At 40.6% G+C, this 27,423-nt stretch overlaps 1 protein-coding gene across 2 annotated transcripts in view; it reads right to left on the minus strand.

Annotated features, from left to right (window-relative positions):
* The window catches only part of PID1 (phosphotyrosine interaction domain containing 1), an 80,924-nt gene that overhangs the window by 43,921 nt on the left and 9,580 nt on the right, over positions 1 to 27,423 (minus strand). Inside the window, exon 2 of one of the 2 annotated variants that reach the window (XM_015871488.2) lies at positions 7,016 to 7,162. The exons of the other annotated variant lie outside the window; for it this stretch is intronic. Within the exon in view, the coding sequence (XP_015726974.1) occupies positions 7,016 to 7,162 (147 nt within the window). The remainder of the gene's footprint in view (positions 1 to 7,015; positions 7,163 to 27,423) is intronic. 2 annotated transcript variants of the gene reach the window in all.

A 27,423-nucleotide genomic window follows, 5' to 3' on the forward strand; every position in this document is an offset into this window, starting at 1 on the left:
ATCTACCCTTCATATTTCTATTAGCTCCACTGCGCTCACTTACAGCATCAATCCTCAGTGACGCAAATGGTCTTTCCATGCACGAAATAAACAAAATCATATGCAAGAGAGCTCCTCTCCAAAGCTCAACACTGAGAGCAGTCAGCACTCAGCCACGTGAAAGTGGCTGCTGTCCTGCATGACTACACTTAAGGGTACATCCCAGCACACTCACAGCAGAGCCCACAGCAAAATTGCTGTTAACTTCAGAGGTGCAGGACAGGACCTGCCATCTGACCATGCCTCGAGAACAAAAGCATAACATACAGATCTCCATTTTTAAGATTAGAATGGGGCTTGGACTAATCCTCATGAAGTCATGTGAAAGACCTTTGCAAGCACTTTACTCTCCCCTAACTTCAGTATTTTTTTATTTTTTTTTTATTTCTGAAACACTTCATGAAGACAAAGTAAACAAAATACTTCATCTTCATATGGTATACTTGCTGTGGCATTAGTTTATTCAATGAATTCAGCTTTTGGAAAGCACATCATTAAAGCTGTCTTCATCTCTCACCGATGAGCACTGTATCTAAATATACTGAACCAATTAACATCTGCCCCATGCAAGAGTTCACATGCATCTTTTTGCCTCACTTAATGAGGGGAGAAAGCAGCAGAAAAACAAGACAGACTGGCAGAATAATGCTCCCCCTTCACCGTACAAAATACGTAATGCTTAAAGATAACAGTGGAAGACCTTTAACAAAGCAGGACTGCAATAAGCTCTGTACTTCACATTCGTGTTAAATATGGTAGAAAACAGTAGGCCAGAGAGTGATGGCATAGTTCAGTGGGTTTTTTTTTTTCCACATGCTTAATTTGTATCTTTACTAAAGTTAACATCCATCTTAACATTACAGGCTTACAAACTGGCAATAAAGACCAGCCAGCTAGCTGGACTTGTATTTACAACTGGATAGAGCTACACTCAAGGCAATAATTCCTGATCATGCAGTAGCTGCAAAGAATTATTTCTATTAAATTTTATTAGGATATAGCGGAGTGGATTTAGGAATACATGCAGCTTCCATCCAGCTATGGTTTGAGTAGTCAAAATAGCAATAAAGGTTTTAGAGGATCAGGATATTTAAATCCTCCACAGTAATTTAAATAAAACACTAGATTGTTAGCCATCAGTTTATATCTTCTGGATTTCCCTGTCTTAAAAAAGTCTTGAGGCACATTTTCAGCCATTCTGAGCCAATAGGGTGATATAACAGTTAAGAACGATGGGTATTGAAATGAGATTGTTTGTACTGCTGTTATTTGATTCATTATCAAGAAACAAAACACAATCTACACTTAGTGAAGCACATCAGAGGAGGACCATGCACCTACTCTTTGGCTAGCCAGAGCAAAAAATTCTAGAGTCTGGGAAGCAAGAAAGAGGAAGATGCATGAGGCTGGGGTTGCCACCTGGGTGTATGATTCCTCAGCTGGGGATTTCCTGAAAGCTGAGGGTGACTCCAGGAAATGAGGAGCATGCTGAACTAGATCGCTCCTGAAATTTAAAGCAGTGATGTATTTGGCTCAGCTGATTAGGACAGAACCCAAGTGGTAAAAATAATATTGAATAGAAATGTTGAGCAAAAATGGCTCAGGAAAGCCTGATCTAGATGAAATAAAGTATTCAAGTTTTAAAACTGCAGTGACTTATAAAAGCAACAGCAGTGTTAATAATCATCTAAATAGGCATCTGGAGTAGAGTAGAACTGGGTTATTTTTACAATATGGTAAGAGACAGCCCTGCTGCAAGGCCCTCACAATCAAAATTAATAAGGTAGAAAAGCAAAAATAGGCAGCAATATCTATGCAGACATTATTCCTAAATTACTCTCTTACACAAGGCATCAGAGACAGGCCTAGATGGGCAATTTCAAGACTAAGTTTTATTTACTTAGTAAGTATCCCAATGAGAAACGCTGTATTTTTATGGAATATAATCAGATTGCTATCAATACTGCTTGCTATTCAACCTTCATTATGAATTTATACCTCACAGACTTCTTACCAGTGCCTGCTACTCTGGTGTAAATCCTATTGCTCAATGCATGTTGAGGGAGTTTTACATGCAGAGATTTATTAGTCAAGCCCACAATGTCTCCGACAGTGAAAGTTACTTCGGGGACAAGAAAAAAAGCAGAAGAAAGGCAGAAAGACAAAAGGGAAATGAAATCTGCCCACGAGGGACAGCCAGGCAGGGAGGATGGCAGCCAGGAGCTCTGCACGATGCTCCATGGTGTTAGCTGCTGGCCCCAGCTGCTGCAGGGAACCCAGCTCCGAGCTGCAGCCCCTTCCTGCTACACAGACACAGATAAATCCACCGTAGTCACCAGCCCGCAGCAATCTCAGCACAGGAACCATTTTTCCTTTTGCCTCGTGAGCAAAAAGATTAACCAAAGACCAAACGGCATTTAATTCTATTAATGCTTATATTTATTTAAAAAAAAATAATAATAATTCTTAAAAAAATCTCTCACTAAATGCAAGATTTGATTTTAAAACACCAATATCACTCTAACAAGACTTTACGCCATCCCTTTCTCAAAGCCTGAATGAATAACCTTACCAACCACATCCAAAAAGACAGGCAAGAACTGAGCATCATGTCTGCAAACACATCATCATGAACAGACAGTTCGTCACTTAATAAAAACACCCTCTTAAGAATGTAATTATTTGCACTGTTTATGTTTCTCACGTTGGCCTCTCATCTGCTGAGATAAGCTTATCTACTGGTGGTAACTGGAGGAATAAAATCTGATTACCCAGGTGGGTTACAGCTAGCTACTGATTATTCAGTACTGATCTGATTTCACTTTGAAGAGCCTTCTAATATTAGAAAAAGAAAAAAAACTATGACACCACTTCAAAAATCAGAGGCAGCGTTTTTAACCTCTGTCCTTTTGCATTAATGCAGCAGTGCCTGGAAAAGCTACAGCAGTAGAGAAGGAGTCATTGAGGCAGTTCCCTTCACACCACTACCATAGCTGAAAGGGACAGAAATCAAGAAACATTAGTATCAGTGTTAGTCGATGAGGACATTAAAGAAGAGTACAACACAGAGAACTAAAACAAAATCTGTTAAAAGGCACAGAGGAAGAACACATTTCTGAGCAGACAGTGGCTTATTTTCTGGAGGTGTTCCAGATTTTCAGTTTCCATCTGGAGGCACTTAGTGCTGTGATAAGGCAAGAGGAAGTTTCCAGCTGCAACACAAGAGCACATCACGTTTGACATGAAAGACCTACAAGTTGGACAATCACAGTCAAATCAAAATCCTTAGGATCTGAACAAGGACAGACACATATTTATAAGCATCTAACCAGCACTTGCGTCTGTATACACAAACATTTTTAAATAAGAGCAGATTTGGAGCCTATGATTGAAAAAGTGCCCCAGCTGGGAAGAATAAAAGATGTTCATACTGCTTTTTGTCCTTCTGCAGCACAAGGTGGTTTAGCTTAAGCTGAGACTTGCTATTTACAACTTTACAATAAGATAGTTTGGATTTTTCATTCTTCAGACCAGCTCCTGCCCATGGTGCTTGGTGCTCCAGCAGCCACAAACCCCATGTCCGCTACAGGGAAGAGGTATGCAGAACATGAGGACTCAGCTGCAGCATCTCCAGGACACAAGACCTGCTTCTTACCTAACATATACCATGACCCTAACAAAAGCAGACAACCCCCTTAAGTGCTTTATTGAACCCAGAAATCCTGCTTGGTTTTAGGCTGTCTGCTGAGTGGGGCTGAAGTGGTGCAACCACCGAGTGTGGGGCTGTCACTCCCCATTTGCAGACACAACTGGTGTGGTAAGGAGGGCAAGAAGATACCCCCTGGGAACAGCAGCCTTCAAGTCAACTGCTGTCTGAATGAGCAACCAGAACCACAAGCTCTGAAACATGCATGCCTACAGCCTTGCACTGCAAATCAACGCAAACAATATCCTCTCTCCTGTTCAGTGAAATTGTGCCAATGAGTCTGGTGGGGTGGGAACAGTGATAGTGCTGCCAGCTCATACAGGCAGGTGTGGACGTGCAGGGGCAGGAGGAGCAAGCCTGAAGCCTTCTGCTCCAAGAAAAAAAATATATTTCAGGAAACACAATGGTAGTGAAATTGCATCAGAATTGGAAATGTGGATGAAAGAGAAGCAGACTCTGTGAATTTCTTCAGTTATTTAACTTTACAGATTATGTGGGCGTTCCGTGTGGATTAGTTAAAGCAAGCTATTTCTCTGCTACTCTTAAAGCCATCACATTCAATTACAGAATGAGATTGGATCTCAGTAGAAAAGTTTTGTTTTCTTTGGGATTCAAAAGCTAACACTGAATGAAATAGAAGAGAGAAACTTGTCTTGTGGTGAAAGGATGAGGAAAAGAGCAATTGCATAAGAAAACCAACGTCCAGACCTCTGAACTGCAAAGCAATTGCATGTGTCAAACTCCCATAACATGATGGTGCCAGCTGAGGCTTACGCTAAAGCAATGCAATAAAATGAGATGTCTGGAGCTTCTGTCAGAAGGATGATGCTATCTCATTAATGGGATTACATAGAAAAATTGGAGGAATTTCAGTCAAGAGGAATAAAATGATTAAGTATCAGAAGACTATGACTCATGAAAGAAAATTTAAAGTGGATACTGCTTGTCTTGTCTGAAAAAGCCCAAGTTCCAAATTGTGATCGTTTGATGGTACCAGGGACACCCCAGCATCTCCCCCACTTATGCCTTCAAACAACAGTGATGGATCAGATCCTACAGAGCGAAAACTTGCATTATAAAATGTCAGCTTTGTTATGGCAACACTATTATTGCATCACTCAGCAAGGAACTAATAATCAGAGGTGAATGAGGAGAGAAAGGCTAATTATCCAGAAACAGCTGGAGTATGTAAGTTCCCTTAGAGAAGAATACGTTTAGTCAGTGGAAAGAAAAAGGAAAAAAAAAAAATAAAAAAAGAAGACTGTGGCTAGAGAGACTGGGTAAAATTGGCACCCTTAGTTAACTACTACAGGGGATTTCTTACCCATAGGAATGACATACATGCAGAATCATTTTCCCAGGGAAAGTACTGGAAGTCACAACTGTTGCATTGTCTGAGTGGAGGCTGGCTATGTCCCCAAAACTACATGGTAAGGCTCTGGCATGGACAAGAGTACACTGGTTACAGGGGAAGTGGAAAAGGAGAAACTGTATGACAAGAGTGCACTGGCTACAGGGGAAGTGGAGAAGAAGAAACCATACAAGCAGGAAAAGTAGAGTATTGTGGCAGCAGATGTTCCCTAGTCATCACTTCTATGTTATATTGCAGGAAAAATAAATGAATAAATAACAAACATCTCTAAATATAGAATGAGATTTTCCTCGCTGAGGGGTTCAACACCTCTCTGCAATTTGCCTTTTCAGTTGAAGGACTGCAGGTTAAATAAAAAGGCTTATTTAAATTCTGCACACATTCACAGAGGTAAACTGATTTCAGAATGCATTATTATGTCTGAACTCTCTCTCAGTAGGGGTGAAAGCCAGATACTTTGTGCAACATTTTTGTGATAGCTAATATTCTCTAAGAATTCATTAAACATCAACATAAAGGACAAAAGGTATTATCAACGAAGAGCAGACGCTACGAGCCACCTACCATACAAAGTATATTAGAGTCACTTGACTTGTGTTCCACTGCATCAGCAAAGGGCAGCACTGCTTCAATACCTAGCAATGGTCTCATTTCTTAGCTATTTTAGCAGTGAAAACATCAAACAAAAATGACACTTCACAACAGGAATCTTTACTAAGGAGCATCAGACCTGGAAATGCCACAGTACAGCCCTTCAGAGCACTCCCACAGCTCAGCGGACACTGTGTGCAATGAAAAGCTGCAGGTCTCACTGGGAAGCAACCTTTTCCAACCTCATCTCAGCCCCATCAGATCTCCCAACAAAACAACTGCACAGGAGAGGTGCATGTGGATATGTGAGCGCACACACATGACAGGTGATTATACACATTGGCCTTACCCAACGCATATAGCATCAGGAAAAAGCTCTCCCACAGCTGATGCTTTATGGAACAGAGGAGGCATATGCTCTATGTTTGGAAACCCCCAGGAGTGTATAGCACTCACACAACCAAGACCTGAGCCAGGCAAAGCCACAAAGGGTAGCACAGGCCATGCTGGGGCCTGGCTCAGGCTGCTTGCAGCTCTGCAAGGTAAGGCAAGCTCTACCATCAAGTGAAACAGCTCCAATGGAAGATGCACATGGAGAAGATTTGTTTGCTACTTTTAAATTGATTTTTTCCACAGAAGAAGAATGCACTGAGAGCTCCTAGGCTATTAAACTTTAAATAAACAGAGCTTCTTCAGAAGCTGTGCTTTGATGTAAGTGGAAAAATTCATCCTGTTGCTTAAAAGAATCAAGATCTAACTATCCCACACACCCACTACCTCCCTCCACATAACCTTTTTTAAACTGTCAACCTTTCTTAACCCACGACTCTGTTTCAGTAGGTTTGTACCACTGGTAGTAGAGCCTTTTATACTCAAACATGCAGCACTTGGCCCTTCATTTCTTATTTCAATGCTAGAACTTGCAGAAAGCAATTACTGCATTTACAAGGAGTGATGTTTCTTAGTGGATGCCAGAAATTCTCCACAATTTGTATTGTGACACACACCTCAACTTTCTTTCTTTCTTTCTTTCTTTTTTTTTTATTTTAAATGGAAGCCCAGAATTTCTGTTCAACCCCCTCAACATCTCTTTTTCTTTTTTTTTTTTCTTTTTCTTTTTTTTTTTTCTTTTTTTTTTTTTTAATGCACAAACCTGTGGTAATTAACACAAACAGCGATCATTAATTGGGTTTCCAGAACACAGAGAGCACAGGCCATGCTGGTTATATAGGGCTCTTTCTGTTCCTCTTACATACAAGCGACAATTCCACAGTGGTCTCATTCCTTAAATGTTTACTCCCAAGTACCTTGCATCCAGTGTGAGCCCGGGTCTTCATGAGGGGTGTTGTGGTGCACAGCTCAATGGCTTCTGGTTCATGGAAGATCACTGTTGGGAGAGGCTCTTTCCGAAGAGTTAGGACATTCAGCTTGGTCTTTAACATGGTCTGAAAGTGCTGAGCAAAGAAAGAAAAGCAATTATCTCAAGTTCTGGTGCAGAAAAATGAGTTAATAGTTGAACCAGTCTGTGCATTTCATTTAATATTCAGTGCCTTGGAAGTTTCCATAATGAGAGTTAAGAAGTTTTATAACTTAAAAAACTTAAGGAAAGCTATCTATTATTGCTATTAGCAGTGTGGAGACTATTTTTTAAAAATTAAATTAATTTAAATTAAAACACACACACAGTATTAGATGATTTTTGAGCTAAGAACACATTTCCAAATTCACCTAATTATCATTAGAATACATATATGTCCCCAGAAGCGTCTAAATTCAACCTCTAATCACTCCTAGGCAGTGGGACCAGACCCACTAATAATGACAACATGGAGGGAAGAAGAAAAGATCAAAGAACAAGTTTAACCCTTTCTTGTTTTCCTTCCTCTGTACTTTAACTTCATCCAATTTATGTAAACGAAAGTTATCACTCTCATCAAGCTGAGTGCCTAATTGGTTTGCCTTTAGTCTGTGATACTCTATTTGGATGCATCTTTAAATTGTCTTTGATGTGAGAAACTGAACATGTTCACTTGCTGCAGCATACCTAAGGGGTAAACCATGCAGATACGAAACAAATCAATGCCGTGTTCCAGCTAGAAATATACCAAAGCTCTGTCTAAAGAAATGCGCTTTTGTTGAAGCTTCATAACTTGACTCTTACACATCAGCAGTTGTTAGATGTATGTGCAATGACTCCAAATCACACTTATCAAAACCAAACTGTACGCTCTGACTATCGTTGGGAGATTCTTAACTTGTTTTGCAGTCACTCCTTTCCTTTGCCTCTCCTTCACCTCTGCCAGGCAGAGGGACAGTATGGATTCTGGCTTGTAGAGAGATGCTAAGTGATTTCCCAGAACCATATAAGAAAGCTGTATCACAGCTCAAAACTCAGGTCCTTACTTTTCAGATCAGTAAGAATGCTTCTTAAATATTTTTACACAGGACACAAATCCAACTATTCAGATTTCACAATGCTTTCATACAGATTTTTGTGGATTTGAGTTTTCCACTGAAAATTAATGAGAATTTCTCAGAAATACACCTCCCACATAATCCATAAATACTTATCAGCTAACTGACAGCCTGTTAAAGCAATATGCTTCTGAAACAGTTTAAACTTCATTGGTGTTTGGATCTAATAATTGTTATGATCCTGGATTTACAGCATTTTCAACACTCTCATAAGCATATTCAAGGTACAAACACTAACAGCCTGTGAAAACAATCTTGCTTTCCTACCTCACACATGAAGTTACAGCCTGTTACAATAAAACTTCAGGGCCCCTGTGCAGTTTACGCAAGCATTCAAGCTTTCAGTGAAATAAAAAAATCTACTCGTACTATTTTGCATCTGGCTCATATTACATGTCATCCCATTCACTCTTCCAAACACATCTCAAGCAAAAAAGGGCTCTGTTTAAAATGATTATGCATTGAAGAATGTTCTTTCACACATGTTTCTGAAGATAACAGTGCACTTTGCCAGCCAGGATTACTGAGCTCATGGAGAAAACCTATTTCATTTCACTTTTCAGTTCCCATTAGCTGCTTTTTGGTTGGAGTTTCCTAGGCTTCTTAGTGAAGCTGTTAGCAAAGGCCTAACAACAGCTTGCCAGCCCCAACATGCACAAAGTGAGCTCAGAGCCTACGATCCAGGTTGATTACCTGCTGATGACCAACCACAGCACTGGGCCTGCTGGACCCATCAAGGAACTGTTGTCTGCTACAAATGCAGCTCTCTCCAACAGCTTGTCTGGCTCCTATTTACAGGCTGTAGATCTGCTGCCATGCTGAGATTATCTTTCGGGAGAAAACAAGTAGGAAGAGTGTGCTGGAGACCAACTACTCAGGCCAGGTTGACCTCTGCCTGGGACCAGCCCCCTGGGGAGCTACAGCCCCTCACTGAGCACAGGGAAACCATGGCATCCCTCAACAGCCTACACAAAAAGGTGGAGGTGGAAAACTCTCCAAAATATTTGTTTAACCTACAGCTGTACAATTTTGCAAGTGGGATTTTGGATCAAAACAGAGTTAATGGTTGGGAAACAGCCAACTGAAGAAGATTCTATCCCAGCATGTAATCTCTCCCTCTCCATGTTCTGAAAAAACTGTTTCTGTTGGTGAGCTGTACACAGAAGTTCTCAAATAAAGAACATTGCTTCCATTAGACATTCAAGAGATGAAAACACTCCATTTGGCCCCTGAATATTGACCTGGTTGTTCAGTACAGTTCTTCTGCTCTGCCAGCAACTATATCGATTTCAGTGGGACTCCAGACAACATTATAAAGACCACACTTTGACCAAAATGCAGAAAGCTATGATGACAATCCATTTTTTTCATGTTTTAACAACCACATACACAGTCTTCAACAAGAAAAAGACTACTCTCTGCCTTCCAAAGGCAATTGAATAGTTGCATGAGTAGCAACTTGGAGTGGTTGAGTGCCAAAAACTCTAAAGCACAATTGGCAACAGATAAATAACTAAGTTGCCAGAGAAGTGCAGGGCTGGATGGGGGTAGACACAGAAATATCCTTTTGCTTTGGATTGTGTGTCTGGTACAGACCATGTTGCATGCCCGGCACGAAGGTCATAGGATGGCTGTCATAAGGAAATCAAGATTCTTCCAGGAGACATCATGCAGTGAGACCCCAAATAAGCAAGTTATTTAAACACGTGCCTAGATTTCACTATGTGAGCAGTCCCAGTAAAGCACACGTGGGTAGTCAATGGGATTATTCATGTGTTTTAAGCCAAGAACAGGATAAAGTGTTTCGCTGAATCCATTTCTTAGTTTCCACTCCAAACTGGCATCTCCTCCGGAAACGGTTGGCAAATGCTGACATATAACAGTAGCCAATGGGATTTTTTTTGTCGTTTGTTTTTTTGGATTTATTTATTTATTTATTTGAGAAAAAGGTTTTATCTCTCCACTATTGTGAACCCAGAATATTTCTTCAAAGTGTTTTAAGTTCATAAAGTTCTTGAAAAGTACGACTTTGGCATTTTGGCAAATGAATTTTCAGGGAACATGATACCATTCACATTTTATTTGCCAGGATCACTAAGTTCACTTATACTGAACATCATCAAAAGGTCAGAATATTATCTAACATAAATATATAAGTTCAGAACTGCACAATATTTTTCCTTTGTTCCAGTTAGATGGTGCTACTAATATAGACTATGTTTGAAAGAAATGTCAGAAGCAACGTAAAAATAAAAATAAAAAATTGGTCACAAGTTTTTAAATTCCTTGAGCAAACAAAGTAACTTATTTGCCAAAGAAAGGATCAGAGTGGTAATTAGCACTGTATTTTTCTACTTGCTGAACGAGAAACCATTTGGTGTAAGATTTAAGTAAAGCTCCTACTAAAAGGAGCTTTTACCTTCATGTAAAACCATGGTTTTTCCTATTCATGGATTCAAGTTCCACCATTTAGTTTTGCTTAGTTCAGCTGTCCCTAGTGGTGTTTTCTTCCATAGAGGAAAAGGATACAACAGCGTATAACTGGTATACCAAACCCTCAGCAGGCCAAGGTTGTTCCTGCAGAGGAAAAGCTGATTCTCTCCTCCTTGATGGCCTTTAAAGTTCTCCCTATTCACATGAAATGCCCATCATCATAACCCTCTTAGCTACAGGTTAATTCAACATAAGTATCAAGCACTTCTGATTCATTTTTCAACATTCATTTTATCAGCTCAACAATCACATATTAGCTCTAGGATCACTACCCTATAGCATACAATTTGTACATTCTAGGTACTGCGCATTTAGTCTAAGCATAATCTTCATTGCTGCTAAAAATAAAAATCCACAGCATTTTGCTTTAATCTGTCAACAAAAATACAGCCTTTTCCAAAACTCAGGCCAAATGACTTGGAGAAAACAACTATGACACCATGCAGTTAAATGTGTCATCAAGGAGAAAAGCGGGCACTGACAATCTGTAATAACGCTTAATACTTCTTCATAGTTCTTCATTTTCAGGGCACAACTGAACAGTCACCGTTGTTCACAATATTAAGCACTGAGATTGAGCTGGACCTTTTTATTTTCTACCAGGCAGTGGAAATAAAATAGACACCCACTGAATAAACAGAAATAAGAAAGAGTTGCATGTTGAATGTGAATACGAATTTTAAAATTCCCCAAAAGATGGCCTGGAATTCATGATAGTCTATAATCTAGCAATAAGAGATGAGCAAAAGACACAGTTTACAGACTACAGGGATTGTGTCATCGTGAAAGTAAGTCACAAAGTTTTAAGCCCCATGGCCCTCAGCTCTTGATATCTCTTCACATCTCATATATCTCACATCAGTGCTATAATCAATGTCCAGCTTCATCAGGAAACACTACATTTCCAGATGACCTATATTTTGCCTGCTTTTGCCAAAGACACACACTGAGTGAACTGCATTGTAAACCCCAAAATGGTAGGGTGTTAACATATTAAAAAGACTAATTTTGAAAGTTAAAAGCCTCTGAAATAGATATTTTCCAGAATCAGAAGCAATCGTCATTGCAACTCAACCTTCCGCATGAGCTACAAAGGAACTGCCACATGAAATCCAAATCAGAACAACAGATCAGCCACTGGGAAAAATCAAAAATAACCTCTATATATAAAGTATCACTTCATGCAAGTACTCCCTCTACTTTTGAAATTCATTTAGTTCTGGCATTAAATTCAAACTGTTCAAGAGCATCCCAAAGCAGTGCATAGCAGTGTAGGAGAACAAGGGCACAAACAAGTGCAATGAACCACAAGGGTATTTTGGTGAGCCCAAATGTCCCTTTTACCTACTCCCAGTGAAATGTAACTTATCAAATTATCCTGCCTATACGTACAACAGATTGCACTGCACTGTCTTATTCATGGTCAAAGGAGACAAAAAACACACTAGTCCTTTATGCTTACCTTATCATTGACACAAGCTGAGCAGTGGCCCTATGACCCCAAGCTCCAGATTTTCAGCAGGAAATGAATTCAGACACATTTCATGTGAAAACATATGCACTGCTTTTATTTAAAGCAAATGCAAGCTAGTATAGATAAACGTTACTCTGATCCATCTCTTGTTAAACAAATTTTGCCAATACTCTTTATTTTTTTCCCTTTCTCCATGTTAAACTTCACTGTCCAGTATTTATCTTGTACAAACAGTTCATATAAAAATTGGACTGAAAATTGAAAAAGAACTCTCCACGTAGGAGATGGAAGCACTTAAGTCAAAACTCATCCCATCAGCAGCCTGCTCCACAGCACAGCACTGACCAGCATGCACAAATCCAGGATTCTGACACAGATCTATATACTGTGGCAGACCTGGCCTTTGAAATCCAGTTAGTATGATTATATCCCTTCTGGCAACTTAAGGGAGCTGGATTTCACTAGCCTATCAAACCCAAATCCATTCAATCTCTTTCAGATAACAAATTCTACTTAGATGAAAGAACAGGTTATAATGTCTGAATTCAAGTCTAAATTGCAGGGGAATGACAGTGGGCAAGAAGGTACAACAAAATCACCTTTGGGGACCCTGGTACATATTTTGGAAGCAGAAGAGCTCAGGAAGCCCATGATGAGGCTCATCATACCCATATCGAGGGCCCAACATCTGCCAAGGGTTTTGGGCAAAAGCACCTTGGCAACATCAGGCTAAAAGGAGAGGCCTTCATGTGCTGCATGGACATGCGTCAGAAAGAGTGCAAGCCACCACTTATCTGCTCATGTCCCCCAGGCCAGACCACCTGTACCAATGTATGCAAGTACACACCAAGCAGAAGATAATGTTATCAAGCAAGGCATGAGACTGGAAAGAGGAAAGTGCCAAGAGCAGTAATCAGCATCCTCCCAACATTACTCCCTGCTGCCAGCACAAAGGCTGCTTCTGGACCTCTCCAACCAGCACTGAACATAAAAAGGTGGTTAGGACAAAGGTCTGGCACAGGAATCCATAGTATATAGAAAAAATGGATGTGTGAGGAGGAGCAGGACTGTGGATAGAAAAGCAGGACAAGGCCATGGGGAACCTTTCTCAGGTGGCCAGTCTCATCAAAGCCAAAAACAGCTGAGGGTCTAAACTCTTCCAGCAAAAATGCTTCTGTATGCAGACACTGAGAGTTACCCCACTACACTACAATACCAGCTCCTTGGGGAATATTCTGCTTCCTGTTATGATAGAACAAATCTCTTAAAAATGCACAACTATCAAGATGCTATTAAAAAAACAAAAAACAACGCAATCCTTATCGATACCCCGATCACACAACTGCATGGATGATGATGCCTCATTTTCTTACAAGTTTAAAGAACTAAAGAATTTGTTTCCTCACAATTTAATTCATGTGAAACGTTTTGTTCTCAGACCCTGTGTACTTTGAGTTTGCTCTGGCTGGATTCCTCTATCCTGTTGCCAAGCTTATGCGATTCCAATCAGCAGGATTGCTGCCCAAACAAAACACAGTCCCAGATACAAACACCCTCCGAACAGCAGGGAACTTCAGCCAGATGAGAATTTCATGAGTGATCCTCTAATATCTTTATACAGCCAAACTAAACCCCCCAACCTCAGCAAATCTGAATATATAGGATATTCAGAGACCACGCACCCCTCTCTTCAGCTGTAATTGCTCAAAACCAGGATTACCACTACAGAAATTCACATCAGAATAGAAAGAGCCAATAGTTCAGGGTATTAATATTCATCAAAATAAAAATCATGCATCATTAAAATGTCAGTGCAAAAGGTAAAAATTAATAATAATAATAATCACAGTGCCACAATAGCTTTCCAATTGGTTTTTGGAACACTGCAGTAACTGAGCCTCCACTCCACTGTTTCAGTAGAAATTAGGCAAGTGGATGAAAGATTGGCAACTAACCACAACTGTTTGGATCTTTCCGCTGCCCAGTGTTCATGGCATGTATCTCATACCAGGAGAACATTTTTTTAGCATCAATAAAATTATTTTCACCAATTAGTTGCTAGTTATAAGAAAGCATTGAGAGCCACACATCTTACTTGATCAACTGAGCTGTACTCATAACTGCTTCCCAAACTCTCTGTGTTCTGCTTCCTTCCCTGATGATGTTGGCCTTCAAGCTAAATACAGAAATCAGCAAAGGAAACCAACCCAGGTAGCGCAGCTCCACTGGGGAAGCACTGAAGGAAATTAAAGTCATCCCTTTTACCTGCCGTTCATCTCCTCGTATCCAGAACAGCTGTACCTCCCCAGGAGTACTGTGTGCAAGCCTGGAGTTTTTACTAGATTACACATCCAGAAGTACCAGTGTGCCAGAAATTCTCCATGTGAACCCATGTATTTATCAGCTCCAGCATTTTCCAGGCCAAATGGCAGCCTGAACATAAGCCCAAGACAAGACAAAAGGTTTAAAAAGAAAACAGACAAGGGGAGGGAAAAAAAAAAAAAAGAAAGAAAAAAAAAAAGAAAAAAAAAAAGAAAAAAAAAGAGTGGAAAAATGAAGAAACGGAGGCTGACAAGAAAGGAAAGAACCAAATAGGACACGCAGCAGCATAAATCTGTCAGGTTCATTCACTTTGATTTTGAGCTTGACCCCTTAGCTCCTTTCCAACATCTCCTTCCCCTAACACGAGTTTCCAGTAGATGTATTATTTGGTATAGTTGGCCCAATATTAAAACAATGGAATCCTGCAGCATGAAGGCAGCTGTTCCTTTTTCAATCTGCTCTTGGAGGCTTTCCAATAATTTCTGTGTCAGAGGATGCTTTACAATGTTCTTTCTCCTTGCTCCAGGCCTGGCAGGGAAAGCCCATTGTGTACAATACCTGCCAGACAGCCACTACGTTACCCAGCACAGCCCATTGAAAAAAAGAAAGCTTTTCAGTCACATTCATTATTTTTTGCAATAAATCAATAATTTGTTAGGCAGTTCTGTAGCTCAGTGATCTCCCTCTTGCCTTTCAGATGCTCTGACACAAGGCAATGAACTGAATGACAGAGACGTCTGTTACAAATAGGGAATGTGCCGTGATTTATTTGCTAGACACTCACATTTTTGCTAATATTACACAGAAACAAAGAGTGCAAATTCTTGCCAAAAATGTTTATGTATTTGGTTAAATGCAAACCAAATGAACTTTTGGAATAAGTCTGTTGAATTGTTGCATTTACAACTAGGACACAGCAACAATCCACTCCTTTCTCTAAAGCTGCCCATTTTAATGCTGACTTCTAGTTAGCCCTTTGATGCTAATTTACAGCAATTACTTTTGCAGGTCCTAAACACTCTTGGGATTTTAGCCCGGCATTCCTGAGTATCTCAGAGTTGGAGTCCTCCCATTTCCAGTGCACAAACACCATCTCCAAGTGAACAGACGCGCTTTTCCAGACGCTTTTCCCGAAACACCCTCTGTTTTGGGCAGCCTCCTTCAGCATCAGAGTCCCACCACGCACATTCCCAAGGAATCCCCTCTGGCCACCCTTCTACTTGCAGGCATTTCAGCTCCTCCTCAGTATTAATCCTTTCTCACTACCATCAATGATCATTAATGATGCAGAACCTCTGCCAGGATCCCTGGTGATTCAAAACTTTGGGGATGACGATGCAGAATACAGACAAAACTTGGGTTCCACTGCAGTGCAAATGCATAACCCCTGTCCCCATGGGGATTTCACACGGTAGGTATTCTCACTTCCTATAGCCATGAATAAGAGCAGCACACCAGAAAGCATATGTCAGGAATAAGGAAGTCCACAGAAAATGATCAAAAAATACTCTTCTACAAAATGTCTCATTAATTCAGCAAAGCTCTACAGTTGCATAATTGACAGGATTTGCACCAAGAAGCCTTTACAAAATAAAATCAAACCAACTCATTTACATTCCTGTTTCTCCTGCAACTATCTCACTGGTTAAGTTGAGCCAAAAAAGTCAGATGCAAAATTCCCCAGCCTCTTGTGGAGCAGAACAGTTCAAGCAAAGCGGCTGGGACAGCACTGCCCTTGGCTGGTACCCGCCTGCAGCAAGCAGGGACAGGACAGAGCTCTCACAGCCACGAGCTCCACGTATAACAGCTCATTCTGCATGTGGTTTTCAAGGTTTTCTGTAAGTAATTAATGTTTACTGCTGTTTCCACTTTTCTGATTTTCAAAGGACAAGTCCTTTGTGCTTGATGAGGAGATTAAGCTCCTCAGTTCTTACAATTTCAGCACCCAAACCTGGAGATACTCAGAAATTTCCCTTTAAAATCTGAGTTTCTTCTTTACTTGTCAACAAGGTTCAGATATTTTTGCAGAAGCCCAACAAATCCCTCTGCTGAGTATTGCATTTCAAACTGCTAGTGATTATATGTATATACGTGTCTACAGTTCTTGGGAAAAAAAGAAAGAAAAAGCTCCTCAGAAAAGAAATAAAATGAGCACCATGAGATTCAACCAAAAGCCCTTCTCCCCCCAAGGCATGGTTAATATACTATCTGCAAGTACATATGGGACCAATTAAACAGAGCTAACTCCTCACACAGGCACTGCAGCGTCACTCTGGAGGAATCCACAATTGATTAAACAAACTCAAGTAATTCCATTCTGGAAACACGTACTCATTCACAACCAAATCCCAGTCTTTAGGAATCCCATATGCCATGAAACAGCTATCCCTGCTTCCACAGGAATCCATGGCAAAACATGCATGAAGCTCAGCAGGAACAGTACTAGTCTCCTTCCTCCTCCTGCCTTACATGTGTTGCTATGTTTACCTATAGCTGTAGCATTATTAGTGCTTTATAAAGTAGTAGTAAACATTACTATTTCAGTCTTATAATTCAACATCATGAATAGACTGAAGTATATCTAAGGATGGAGACATTAAATTGTTTAACTACATTAAACAGAAGAGCTCAAAACTGTACAGATGTTCCCTTCCAGCAAGGCTGGCATAATTTTAACATTTCAGACCTGTATAATGATCATCATTCAACCTCTGACATTTGGAAGGTGACTTCCTCTTTTTCTGGTAATTATACTCTAATTTAGCCCAATCTGCTCCTAATGTTAATTGACACAGCAGTGACTAGCAAGTTTTCCATGCAGAGAATGTCTGCAGAACAAACAATTCTGCATAAGAGCAGACAAATAGAATAGGCAAAGCCTTTCTCTCAGCATATCTCCACTCCTTTTTCCTCCTCCGTTCAAACCAGTGACCACCTTAAACCCAAACCACTATCAGCCTCTTTACAAATCAATTGATAAAAGAACATTTTTTTTAAAAAGCCAACCAATTCTGAATCTGCAAGTTTGGGTTCTACTGTGAACAATGAAGTTTTGGGAGACACAGGAATGTAAATGAGTGAGGTTTGGTTTTTAAATGTTCCTTGTATAAACCCTGCCAATTATCGCAAACAAAACAGATTTCAGGCTTATGGGAAATCAAGCAATACAGAATGTTAACCAGGGAAAAGGGCTTGGGCTTTAAAAGCTGCAGGCTCCCCTAGATACATATTTCATACAAACTCTTGTAATACAAGATGATGGAAATATTCTAAATGCCCAAGACACTTACAGTCTCCATTGTGGGTGTTCTGGGCAGCTAGCTAAACTGATGTGAAAGAACCAGCAAAATTAAAATAAATGAACTGCCTGCCCAGCATTTCCCCACTGTCTTCTTCCCTTGCCCCATTCAATTTAACTTATAAGCATGGAGTTATTTTAGCATCCTTCAAAACGCAGAACTGTACAAGAGAAGTTAACAAGGTGCCTTTTATCAAACTTGATGCATCCACGGTCTAAATTATTTACCCTAAAAAATAAAAAATAAAAAGGAAGGAAAGAACTTAGGGGCCTCAGATCAAATATTAAAGTTTTGCATCTTGTGAATATCAATTAGACATTTATCTGGGAAAAAGGTGTTTATTTTAATAAAAAAAGATGTGTATTTGGCTGAAAAAAAACCCAACTCTGATACAAAATGTTTGAACAGCTTTATATATTCAACCCACTGTAACAAGACTGCTAAAAATTCCATTTGCACAAACAGCACCACCACAAATAAATAATTGCCAAAATAAATCCAGCAGACTGCCATGCAAAAATGAGCCTTCTATCTCCTAATTTGTGATAATGCTTTTTATAGCATGTCTCTTTGCTCAGATTTGTAGCTTTTGTTATTTGCATTCTGACCACCAAGCCCAAGGGTTATCAATTGTATAATTCACTTTTTCTTTGGAACTCTTAGTGCTGCAGCCCTATTTCTGAACTGCTCTTATCTAAGCTATTTGCATGTCTAATGGACATACAGTTCCTTCAAAAATATCTCTGGGCCAAACTGATAAGTGATGTCAATGACAGTCGTGTGGGGAAAAAAGAAAAAAGAAAAAAAAAAAAAGCCTGATTCATAACATTAGCAGATATGGCAGTAAGCAGGTACCCTGCAGGTGTGAGATACACAGGTGCATGCACATGGGGATTCAATATGAACCTCCAGCACTGCTTCTGCATGAGTCCACTCAACTCTGCAAAGTGAGAGGAATCCACAAGGGACTTCTTAAGCAAATCTGCCACTCTTTGTTACAAGAAAAAGTACCTGTCCAGCTCATGGCATTCACTGAAGTTTCCTACCTTTGGAAATGAAAGATAACTAATACAGCAATTAAAGTAAAGGCTGACCCACAAGCTTGAGTCACAAAGACCAACCCCTTTGATGGAGTATCTTCAACAGAAGGGAAACTCAGCGGTGAGCTTCTATCAGATGAGATAGCAGAACACAGAGAATCATACAATGGCTGCACAAGGCTCTACCTCATCTCCACTCACTTCCATCAGGGTTTGCACTGCAGCTGCTTAGATACCCAAGACTGCTCACTGCAAAGTCTGCTCTACCAACATGCTGTTTAAGAACATGCAGCACAAAATGCCCCAAATGTGCTCAGACTACGGTTTGACTTTTGGCCTTCAATGGTAAAGACAGCAGAAGGTCAAAGCCAGATGCTTACAATGGACATTGCTTTAGTCCAGAAGCAAATCTTGAAGCAGAAAACCTCAGAAGTTAAAAGTCTGGGTGAGCAGTTAACTGCAGCTACAGATTTTTGTGAGGGAACTTTGACTCCACATCAATCAATCACTACCAGTTTTCTTCCAATATACTAGCCTTTAATCCAACTACAATATTTCTAGTCCTACATGGCCTTAGCAGCGGAAGATATCCCTGTTTGATTTTTATTTAATTTTAGATCCCAGGTTCTCTGTCTGGAATGGATTTTCAGATGACATCAGAAAAGCCTCTGAAATAACATCAGTAACATTTTGCATGCACAGCTATTTGCACAAGCCAAATCTACAGTTTTACAAGACAATCAAATAGATAAACATCTGTCTGCTCCATTCTGAGCAGCTGATGAGAGCAGGGGACCTTTGATCATCCAACAAAGCCTGTTCCCTCTTGGGTGCAATCCAGCAACCACCATAACAGAAATGTTCCAAGTTTTGCTTTTCACACCTTAAAGCGCTGGTTGGGTATCACAAGCATCTCAGCATCACTCATACTACAAACAGCACAGGAGGAAAATCTGACATTGAGGAGCTTCAACATCTCCCTGCAGAAACAGGAACACAAACTAATGAAACTTTCTATTGTTAAGGCCAGGCAATCACATGCAGTACTTATCTATAAGGATGAAAACAGTTTTCAACTGCTGCATAACAAGAAAACTAAACAAGCAAATCTGCTTAAACACCAAATTTTACAAATGATTATTTGTAAAAATAAAGATTAGAAGTAATCTAAAAAGCCTTGGCATTCAGTGGCATTTTCAAGCCTAATGTAGGATTACGAATGAACCAGCTTCAACTAGCACATGAAACACGGCTGCGGCTGTCGTCTATATTCCCTGTAGCATCTGTAGAAAAGCGATTAGTTTCAACTCCTGCCCTATGACATGAGCATTTCCACTTTCATGATTTATTACCAGTACAGTTTGAAATTAACATGCTTTGGTGGCTGTCACTGATATTCCCAACTCAGTGGAATAATGCCATTCCTGAAGCAGATTTGGGATTGCCTTTTCTGCTTACCCAGTAACCAAATCACAAACGCAGTTTACTGTGAAGTTGCCAATACTTAATAGTGTTTAATGGTGCGGTATGCATCTGAGTGAGGACAGGGCACAGGCATCCGCATGGAGAACAAATCAGTTCATTGGCTTCAGTACAGCTTCCCTCTGTGCCCTCCTCCCAGAACACATACCGCTGAACCAGAGAACAGGAGCAAAACGCAGCTTGAGGGCTCCTTATTTGCTGACTGATCAGCTCAGAACAGGCAATTTTGAGGGAGAAACAGGAGAGAACCTGAAAGCAGCAGAACCAACAAATGCATCATGGAAGGAACAGCACACGCAGGATATGGGAATTGTCTTACTTCTCTTTCCTACCTATGTTTAAAGGGTACTGCAAGGCTTCCAAAGTCACCCCCATTTGAACATGATTTTCCATCGGTATGTTTCAACCCTCAAACCTGCATTCGATATGAAAAAGCACAACAAAGAAGCGAAGTTGTCTTACTATATTACATTCACTTAATAATCATAAGCAGTTTCTCAGAAAAGTCCTCCAGGCACAGTTTTAATGTTAAAGCAATTCTTGCTCCATTTTAACCATCCAACGATACAGAGCCGATAGTCCAGCTCATTAAAAAGTACAAGACCTCATTTCCAGAAATGCTGTCATTTCTCAGGCAGAGCTTCGTCATGTTCCACGCAGCAGCCTGGCTGCACAGCCGCTGCCTCTGACACCCCAAATCCAGCACCAGGGTCCCCACACTTTGGGCACACAGTGCACAAAATCAGTGGCAAAGCTTCCTGCTACAGCCATCACCAAGGCATCTTCCACCTGCAGTTTTTTGGGCAGCTTAGATAGGTTTATAAATGCACAAATCACATTTGAGTAACAACTTTTTCTTGGGTTTACTCATTTATACTCATTTCACTAGCTATAAAATTCATGACAAGGAAGACAACTGGAGAAGAAATATTATAATCAGTTCTTTGAAACCTTGTAACATTTACATAGCACACGAGAAAAGACTGATTAAGGACAGAGTTCAAATCAGTGACGGAGCATAGAAGGCCATTCCTCTCACTTTGTGCCGCTGAACGTGGGCTGTTGGCTGGTTGACTTGACATGCTGGCAGTGCGAGTACACAGTGGGACCATGCAAATTACAAGTAAAGCAGGGGACCGTTACCTGGGATGAGATGCAATTCAGCCCCCAGATTTTTCATCTAACGAATGACTCTGCTTCTCAAGAGCACTCCACAGCACACAGGCAAAGCTTGTTTTGGACTAGCATGAGTAGGGAATGAACAACCTCTCCCACTCATCAGCAGCTATCCTTCCAATAAAATAAGCACCAGAGGAAAGTGGCAAACCCTTATCAAGTACGCATCAGGGACCATACCAAATATTTCATCAATAAACTCAGGAGGTTCTTTTGATAAAGTACATGCTACAGTCAAGTGAGACACAGGAAATCCACAGTACGTTCCTATTTCCACCAATTTGGCAAGCACCACACTGCTCTACTTAAGGCTTCAAGCTTCTTTTTTGTAGAAAGATGGGGAAAAAAACAACATTTTTAAATAAAGCCCACAAGAATTTGATTAAATGCCCTTTAAAAAAAAACTCGACAAGCTCTTTGCATGTTTTCGAGTGGCCCATACGTAGGGCAGATGAGCACAGTAGAAGATGATAATGCACTAAATAAACACTTCTGTTCAAAATCCATAAGCCTACTTATGACTAGCTTGAGACACACAAATATCTGCAGCTTATTCAGTTTCAAATCCTCTCTCTCAAAATGTCCATTCAGCAGCCTTGCCAGATATTGTTTCACAATACTACAGGCTCACTTATTCATAAACAAATCATTAACATTCTTGACATAAATCCATAGTGTACAACAAATCCCAGCTATGATAATGTTTTACTACATTTGCTGTGCCCATCATGAATGGGAGTTCTGTTTCCACAAGAAAAAAAAAAAGTAAAAAAAAACCACCCTCAACAAACAAAAGGCAAATTATTCACTGCGAGAAAACAGCCAGGATGAAATGCCTATGCACAAATTACAAACTAATTATTAGGTTCATAAAGCAACAAACCTTGTGTTCAGTCAGTGAGACTGGTTGTCACTATTTTTGTGAGAAAACTTCCTGTGAGGACTCTAATAATGACAAAACTGCAATAGTTAAACCCAGCATTGCAGACTTTTAGAATTTCCTCAGCTACATGGAAAACCTTTTACACATCCCCCCTTCTCCAAACATGGGCACAAGAACTGCCTGAAAAGATCTCTCTGACGCCCTCCGGCATTCACACAGCACTCTGGGCTTATTTACAATTCCGTAGCAGAGGTATTCAGCCAAACCCTGACATGATCATGACCCATTTTGTTTTATTTTTACACTCCTACATCAAAGCTTAAATCAGGCTAATGATAATGAACAGTATAGCTTAGTGAACACGTTGGGACTAGCCAGCTTATTTCCAGCACATAGTCTCCGTACAGGTGGCAGCATGGTTTAAATCAGAGTTCCCAAACAACAGCCTACAGGTAACTGCTCTACAGAAGAACCAACATGGTGATGTAGCCTTCCCACCTGGCCACAGCCTCACCAGAGACAGAGGTTGCCCAAGGGCAGGGACCGCCCAGCACAGAGAAAGCACAGAGATAAGGAATCCACGCTGCTCAACTCACCAGTGCCTTCTTTGCCTCATTTAATGAATTAAACACCTTCCTCACTGGCCGCACTTTAATAATTTCAAATGGTAGTGTGAGATGGTTAAACTTTCCATTGATGCTCTTGGCAGAAGAAAAGTAAGCTCTCCAGAGCTGGATTTCTCCAAGGATTGATAAACATAATGTAGACTGCTTTCTGTGCTGGCTGCCAACTCAACCCAATAAATAAAAGATGTTTTCAATTCCGGAAGAGATGCATGTGCACTGAAAGACTCAGTATTTAGCAAAAACCAAATGCTGTCCTGCAAGAAATTAGGCCTCACTTCACACTTAGAATACAGCCCTATTGGCATGAGTGTCTGCTCATTCACTGTCAGTAAAAATACACACATTTGAAATCATGCAGAATTGAGAGCCCTTCTATTTCTGTAAAAGCATGCACATATTTACTATTATACTTCAGCATTTCCCCTTCTTTCATTATTCCGATTGGCAGGGCTTTTCTACTTGCAGCTTGCTTTAGATCCAGATTTGCGATCATTTAACAGTAGCGCACTCACATACCACCACACAGAGCATGGGTAACCCACAGGCCTGAGCTGCTAAGTGATGTTCAGCAACACAGGAGAACAAATTTACAGCATGTATTCATGGGTTTCACACATCTGTTAGTATGAAAATAGTCAGAACTGAAAGAGTGCAGGAGATGAATATATTTAGGAATCTGCCTCCAGGTTTCTGAGCATCTCAGAATCATTGTTACAGACATTGCCTACAACACTAACAGATACGGGGGAAAAAAAAAAAAAACAAAAAAAAAACCATCAGTGGTTTAAGAGAAAATCACACATAATCACACATTTACAAAAGAAGGCTCTAAAGAAGCCCCCAACTATGGGGGTCAGGCTGACGCAACACATGACTTAGAAGGAGGCAAACATCTCCACCAAGGTTCAGCAGGGAAAACAGGCATGAAATGATGCAGTCATTTGCAGGATGGCACAACAGCAAAATGACAGCAAAACACGGTTTGTCTACACCCCTCTGCTCAAAACTTGAGTGCACCTGGGGACATAACTCCTACTTATCTGCTCTGGCTGGCCTCCAAAACAGGTGGCACACATCCCCTCACCTCACCTATTTACCTCCTCCTATATGCCACTGCTACATTTTGCACTAATCTAGTACCAAAGGACAAAAAGCCAGCCACACAAGCTAGTAGCTTGAGCAGCGAGGCAATCAGTGTTTTACCAGTGATCTCACGCAGGACCAGAGTGGAGGCTAAATCTCCAGATTGCCCTTTGCAAAATCTCAGCATCAGTGGTACCAAAAGAAAAGATCAGCAGGTTGGTTATTTATGTACCTCTGTTTATTAACACTGGGTACATAAAACAAGAGAAAACAAGAAGTGCCAGAAAAACACATACTGATGTTAACCACAATGGCAAACTGAAAGTATGCACTGAGCCTTCCCTTCAGCCAGGAAATATCTTCAAGCTGTTCCTTTTACAGCAGTCACTGGGTAGGAAATGCTTTTTAGACAGAAAAATATTTTCTTTTCCAGAAGACATCATAAAATCCATGCACAGAGCACACTTGGATGAGAATTAGTTACTTGTTTACTGCAGTAGTGTGACACAAAGCTATTCCCCACACATCATCCACACAACTCAATTCCTCCAGTAAGCAAAGAGTGGACTTGCTCAGTGGGCAACAGAAACAACACAGCTTGATTTTAAGGAAAAGACGAAGCCGAACACTGGTGACACATCTGCTGACTGTAAAAAGCTGAACAACAGTATTTGAGCATCCAAGAGGATGTCCCCTGCACTCCTTCCAGATTATTTTTTCCTGTGTAACGATATTCCAGAATAAAATGTTACCAAATGTAATGAAATTGAGATGTTCTAATATATGAAAATAATGTTCTAAGCCCTGAGCTATTAATTCTGAAGAGCCGTGGGCTGTAGCTTATCATTATCATCTAGAAGCGAAGGATGGCTGTAACAGCCAATTTCATTTCTCCCCAGTGACTGAATCATGTGCTAGCTAAATCATTTATTAATGTCAAAGGCTGACATTTTTCAATTAAGATAATGAGATTCCGGAGGCTCTGGCCATCTGAACCCTGTTTGTGCACACATCTTTTACCAATTAAAAAGCATATATATAACTAAAGGAAGCAGCCTGACTAACTGATATTACTTAAACTGAGTACTAAATACTAACAATTTAGCATTAATCCTAACACGTATCTACAGCTACATTCCAAGAATAAATATTTATGCTTCTAACCACATGGTGTCGGGGTTAACAGGGGGTTAACAAGTTATTAATCAAAACATGCACATTAGAAACTGGAACTGCCTGAAATCACCTCACTCCCATTGCAGCTCCTTTGATGAGGGCCAAGCAGCCTTTGTCTGTCCCAGATCCCAGCAGATGGACACAAAGCATTTCAACACCACATGGAAGTTCAGTAAAATCACATCAGAAAAACAGCACGGTACCAGATGAGTTGGTCCAAATGTTGCTGAGAACTGACTTAGACTCCACATGCTCTCTTCTAGCTTTATTTTACTTGCTTACAATTAGTTCACAAGATACAACGATGAATGAGAAAAGCTGCGCTCTCCGTTGACTTCCAGGCGTACAAAGCAGAACAGCACTGAATATTTCCTAGAGCAAGCCCTGTGCTGGTACACAGGATCAGGTTAAAAACCCCTGTGGAGCAGCCAGCCCAAGGAGCACATCACAGAGCAGTGCTCACAGCTTTAATGAAAGATTCCCTATCTTCAATCAACCCATACCACTGCCTGTTGACACCTACTAACTGGGGTGCTACAAAGATGCTACTCTCATTTTTCCAGAAAAGACCAGACAGCCATAACAGCTCTGCTGTCCACAGCTCTGCAGCACAGCTGCAATGATTAACAAAGACCAACCTCGTTAAAAGACTCAAAACTCACAGCATCACTTCACTGTCTATAAGGGAAGCCATGTACAGTGCCATCATTTTTGAAAGCAGACATTTCAGTCTGGTTTTGTTGAGCTATATATTGAGTTGCAAAACTTACACAAGAGACCAGATTTTAAGATGTCTTCAAACAAAAATAACTACAAAAATTAACCTAAAAAAATAACCAGCTCGATTTTGGAATATTAGGGAAGAATACACCAGCACGTTCCTATTATCCTTCATACAGTTTAGAGAATAAGAAAGAATTAGAACACTGGTTCTCTCAGGTTGAGATAGACTGCTCACCAACTTCAGCTCCATAAGGAAAACCAGGGTTGGCATTTTAAACCCTTTGAAGAAACAAACAGATGAAAATTTAATGAGAAAACATGAAAATAAGAAAAGGCATCAGAGAGAGACTGTATTCACACATGAGAAAAACATTTTTCAACTGAAACCTGAAAACATCTGCTGAAGGCAGCCCACAGCCCTGGGGAGGGCAGGAGGCAGCCGTGGGCACAGCAGGGGCTGGGCAAAGAGCCAGGGATGCTCCAGCTTGCACCTGGGGACCCAGCACAGCACCCGCAGACCCCAAACCACGTCCCCTTCCATCACGGAGGGGAGGAGCTGAGTGACTGCCAGGTTTATTAACGCACCCACAAACATTTCATGAAGTGGTTCCCCCCCACCCCAAAGCAAACAGCTCCAAGCTCACAGCATGACACAGACGTTCCGGTCGGATATGTAACAGCCCCTTATCCAAACAGCGCAGGGCTCAGTCGCGAATGACCTCAGTAACATAAGGCGTTCCAAAAGGAGTAATACAGAAACGCTCAGTCTGGCTTCCCTAGACATTGAACCCTTTCACAGTCACATGTATCTACTTAAAATAAAAAAAAAATTAAAAAAAAGTTACTATTTGGATGGTCTCAAATACACACACAGTTTATTCTCAAAGAAGAAGAAATCCAGAGCAGCTCCACTGACATTAGCAATGCCATTTAGATTTATTCCAACATTATCAAGATCTGAATTTGGACCAGAAAAAGATCCGCAGATAGATAGACAGGGGCAAAGTTTATCCCCGCATGAACAAAATGACATATATTTAGACATTAATGGCTTCTGAAATTCTCTAGCTTGATACAACATCGGTGATTTAAATGCCAAACCACATTCACTTCGTTTATCTTGGAAAACTTCACGTACACGTAAGAAAACCCTTAAACCATAACAGAGAAACTAAAGGTCAGACTGTTACTTTCAGAGCCGGCATAGTAAGCTTCAGCACAAACCAGTTACGGACATTTCCCCGGTTAATGCTCCTCCCTGCATGCGGCTATTTTTCTAATATCATGTAAGCAGCCACAAATAACTTCTGCTGATGAGAAATAAAAATCCTAAATGGAAAGGACAACATAAAAGCCCTCTGGAAATCATTTAACAATATTTGTGTTTCTCATAGCCAGCCAGAACCGAGCTGCTCCAGAATGAGGTTTCTGCCGACAAGGCTGTGGGCTAGGCCGTCCCCAAG

Source organism: Coturnix japonica, chromosome 9 (genome assembly GCF_001577835.2).
Source record: "Coturnix japonica isolate 7356 chromosome 9, Coturnix japonica 2.1, whole genome shotgun sequence".
Lineage (NCBI taxonomy): Eukaryota > Metazoa > Chordata > Aves > Galliformes > Phasianidae > Coturnix > Coturnix japonica.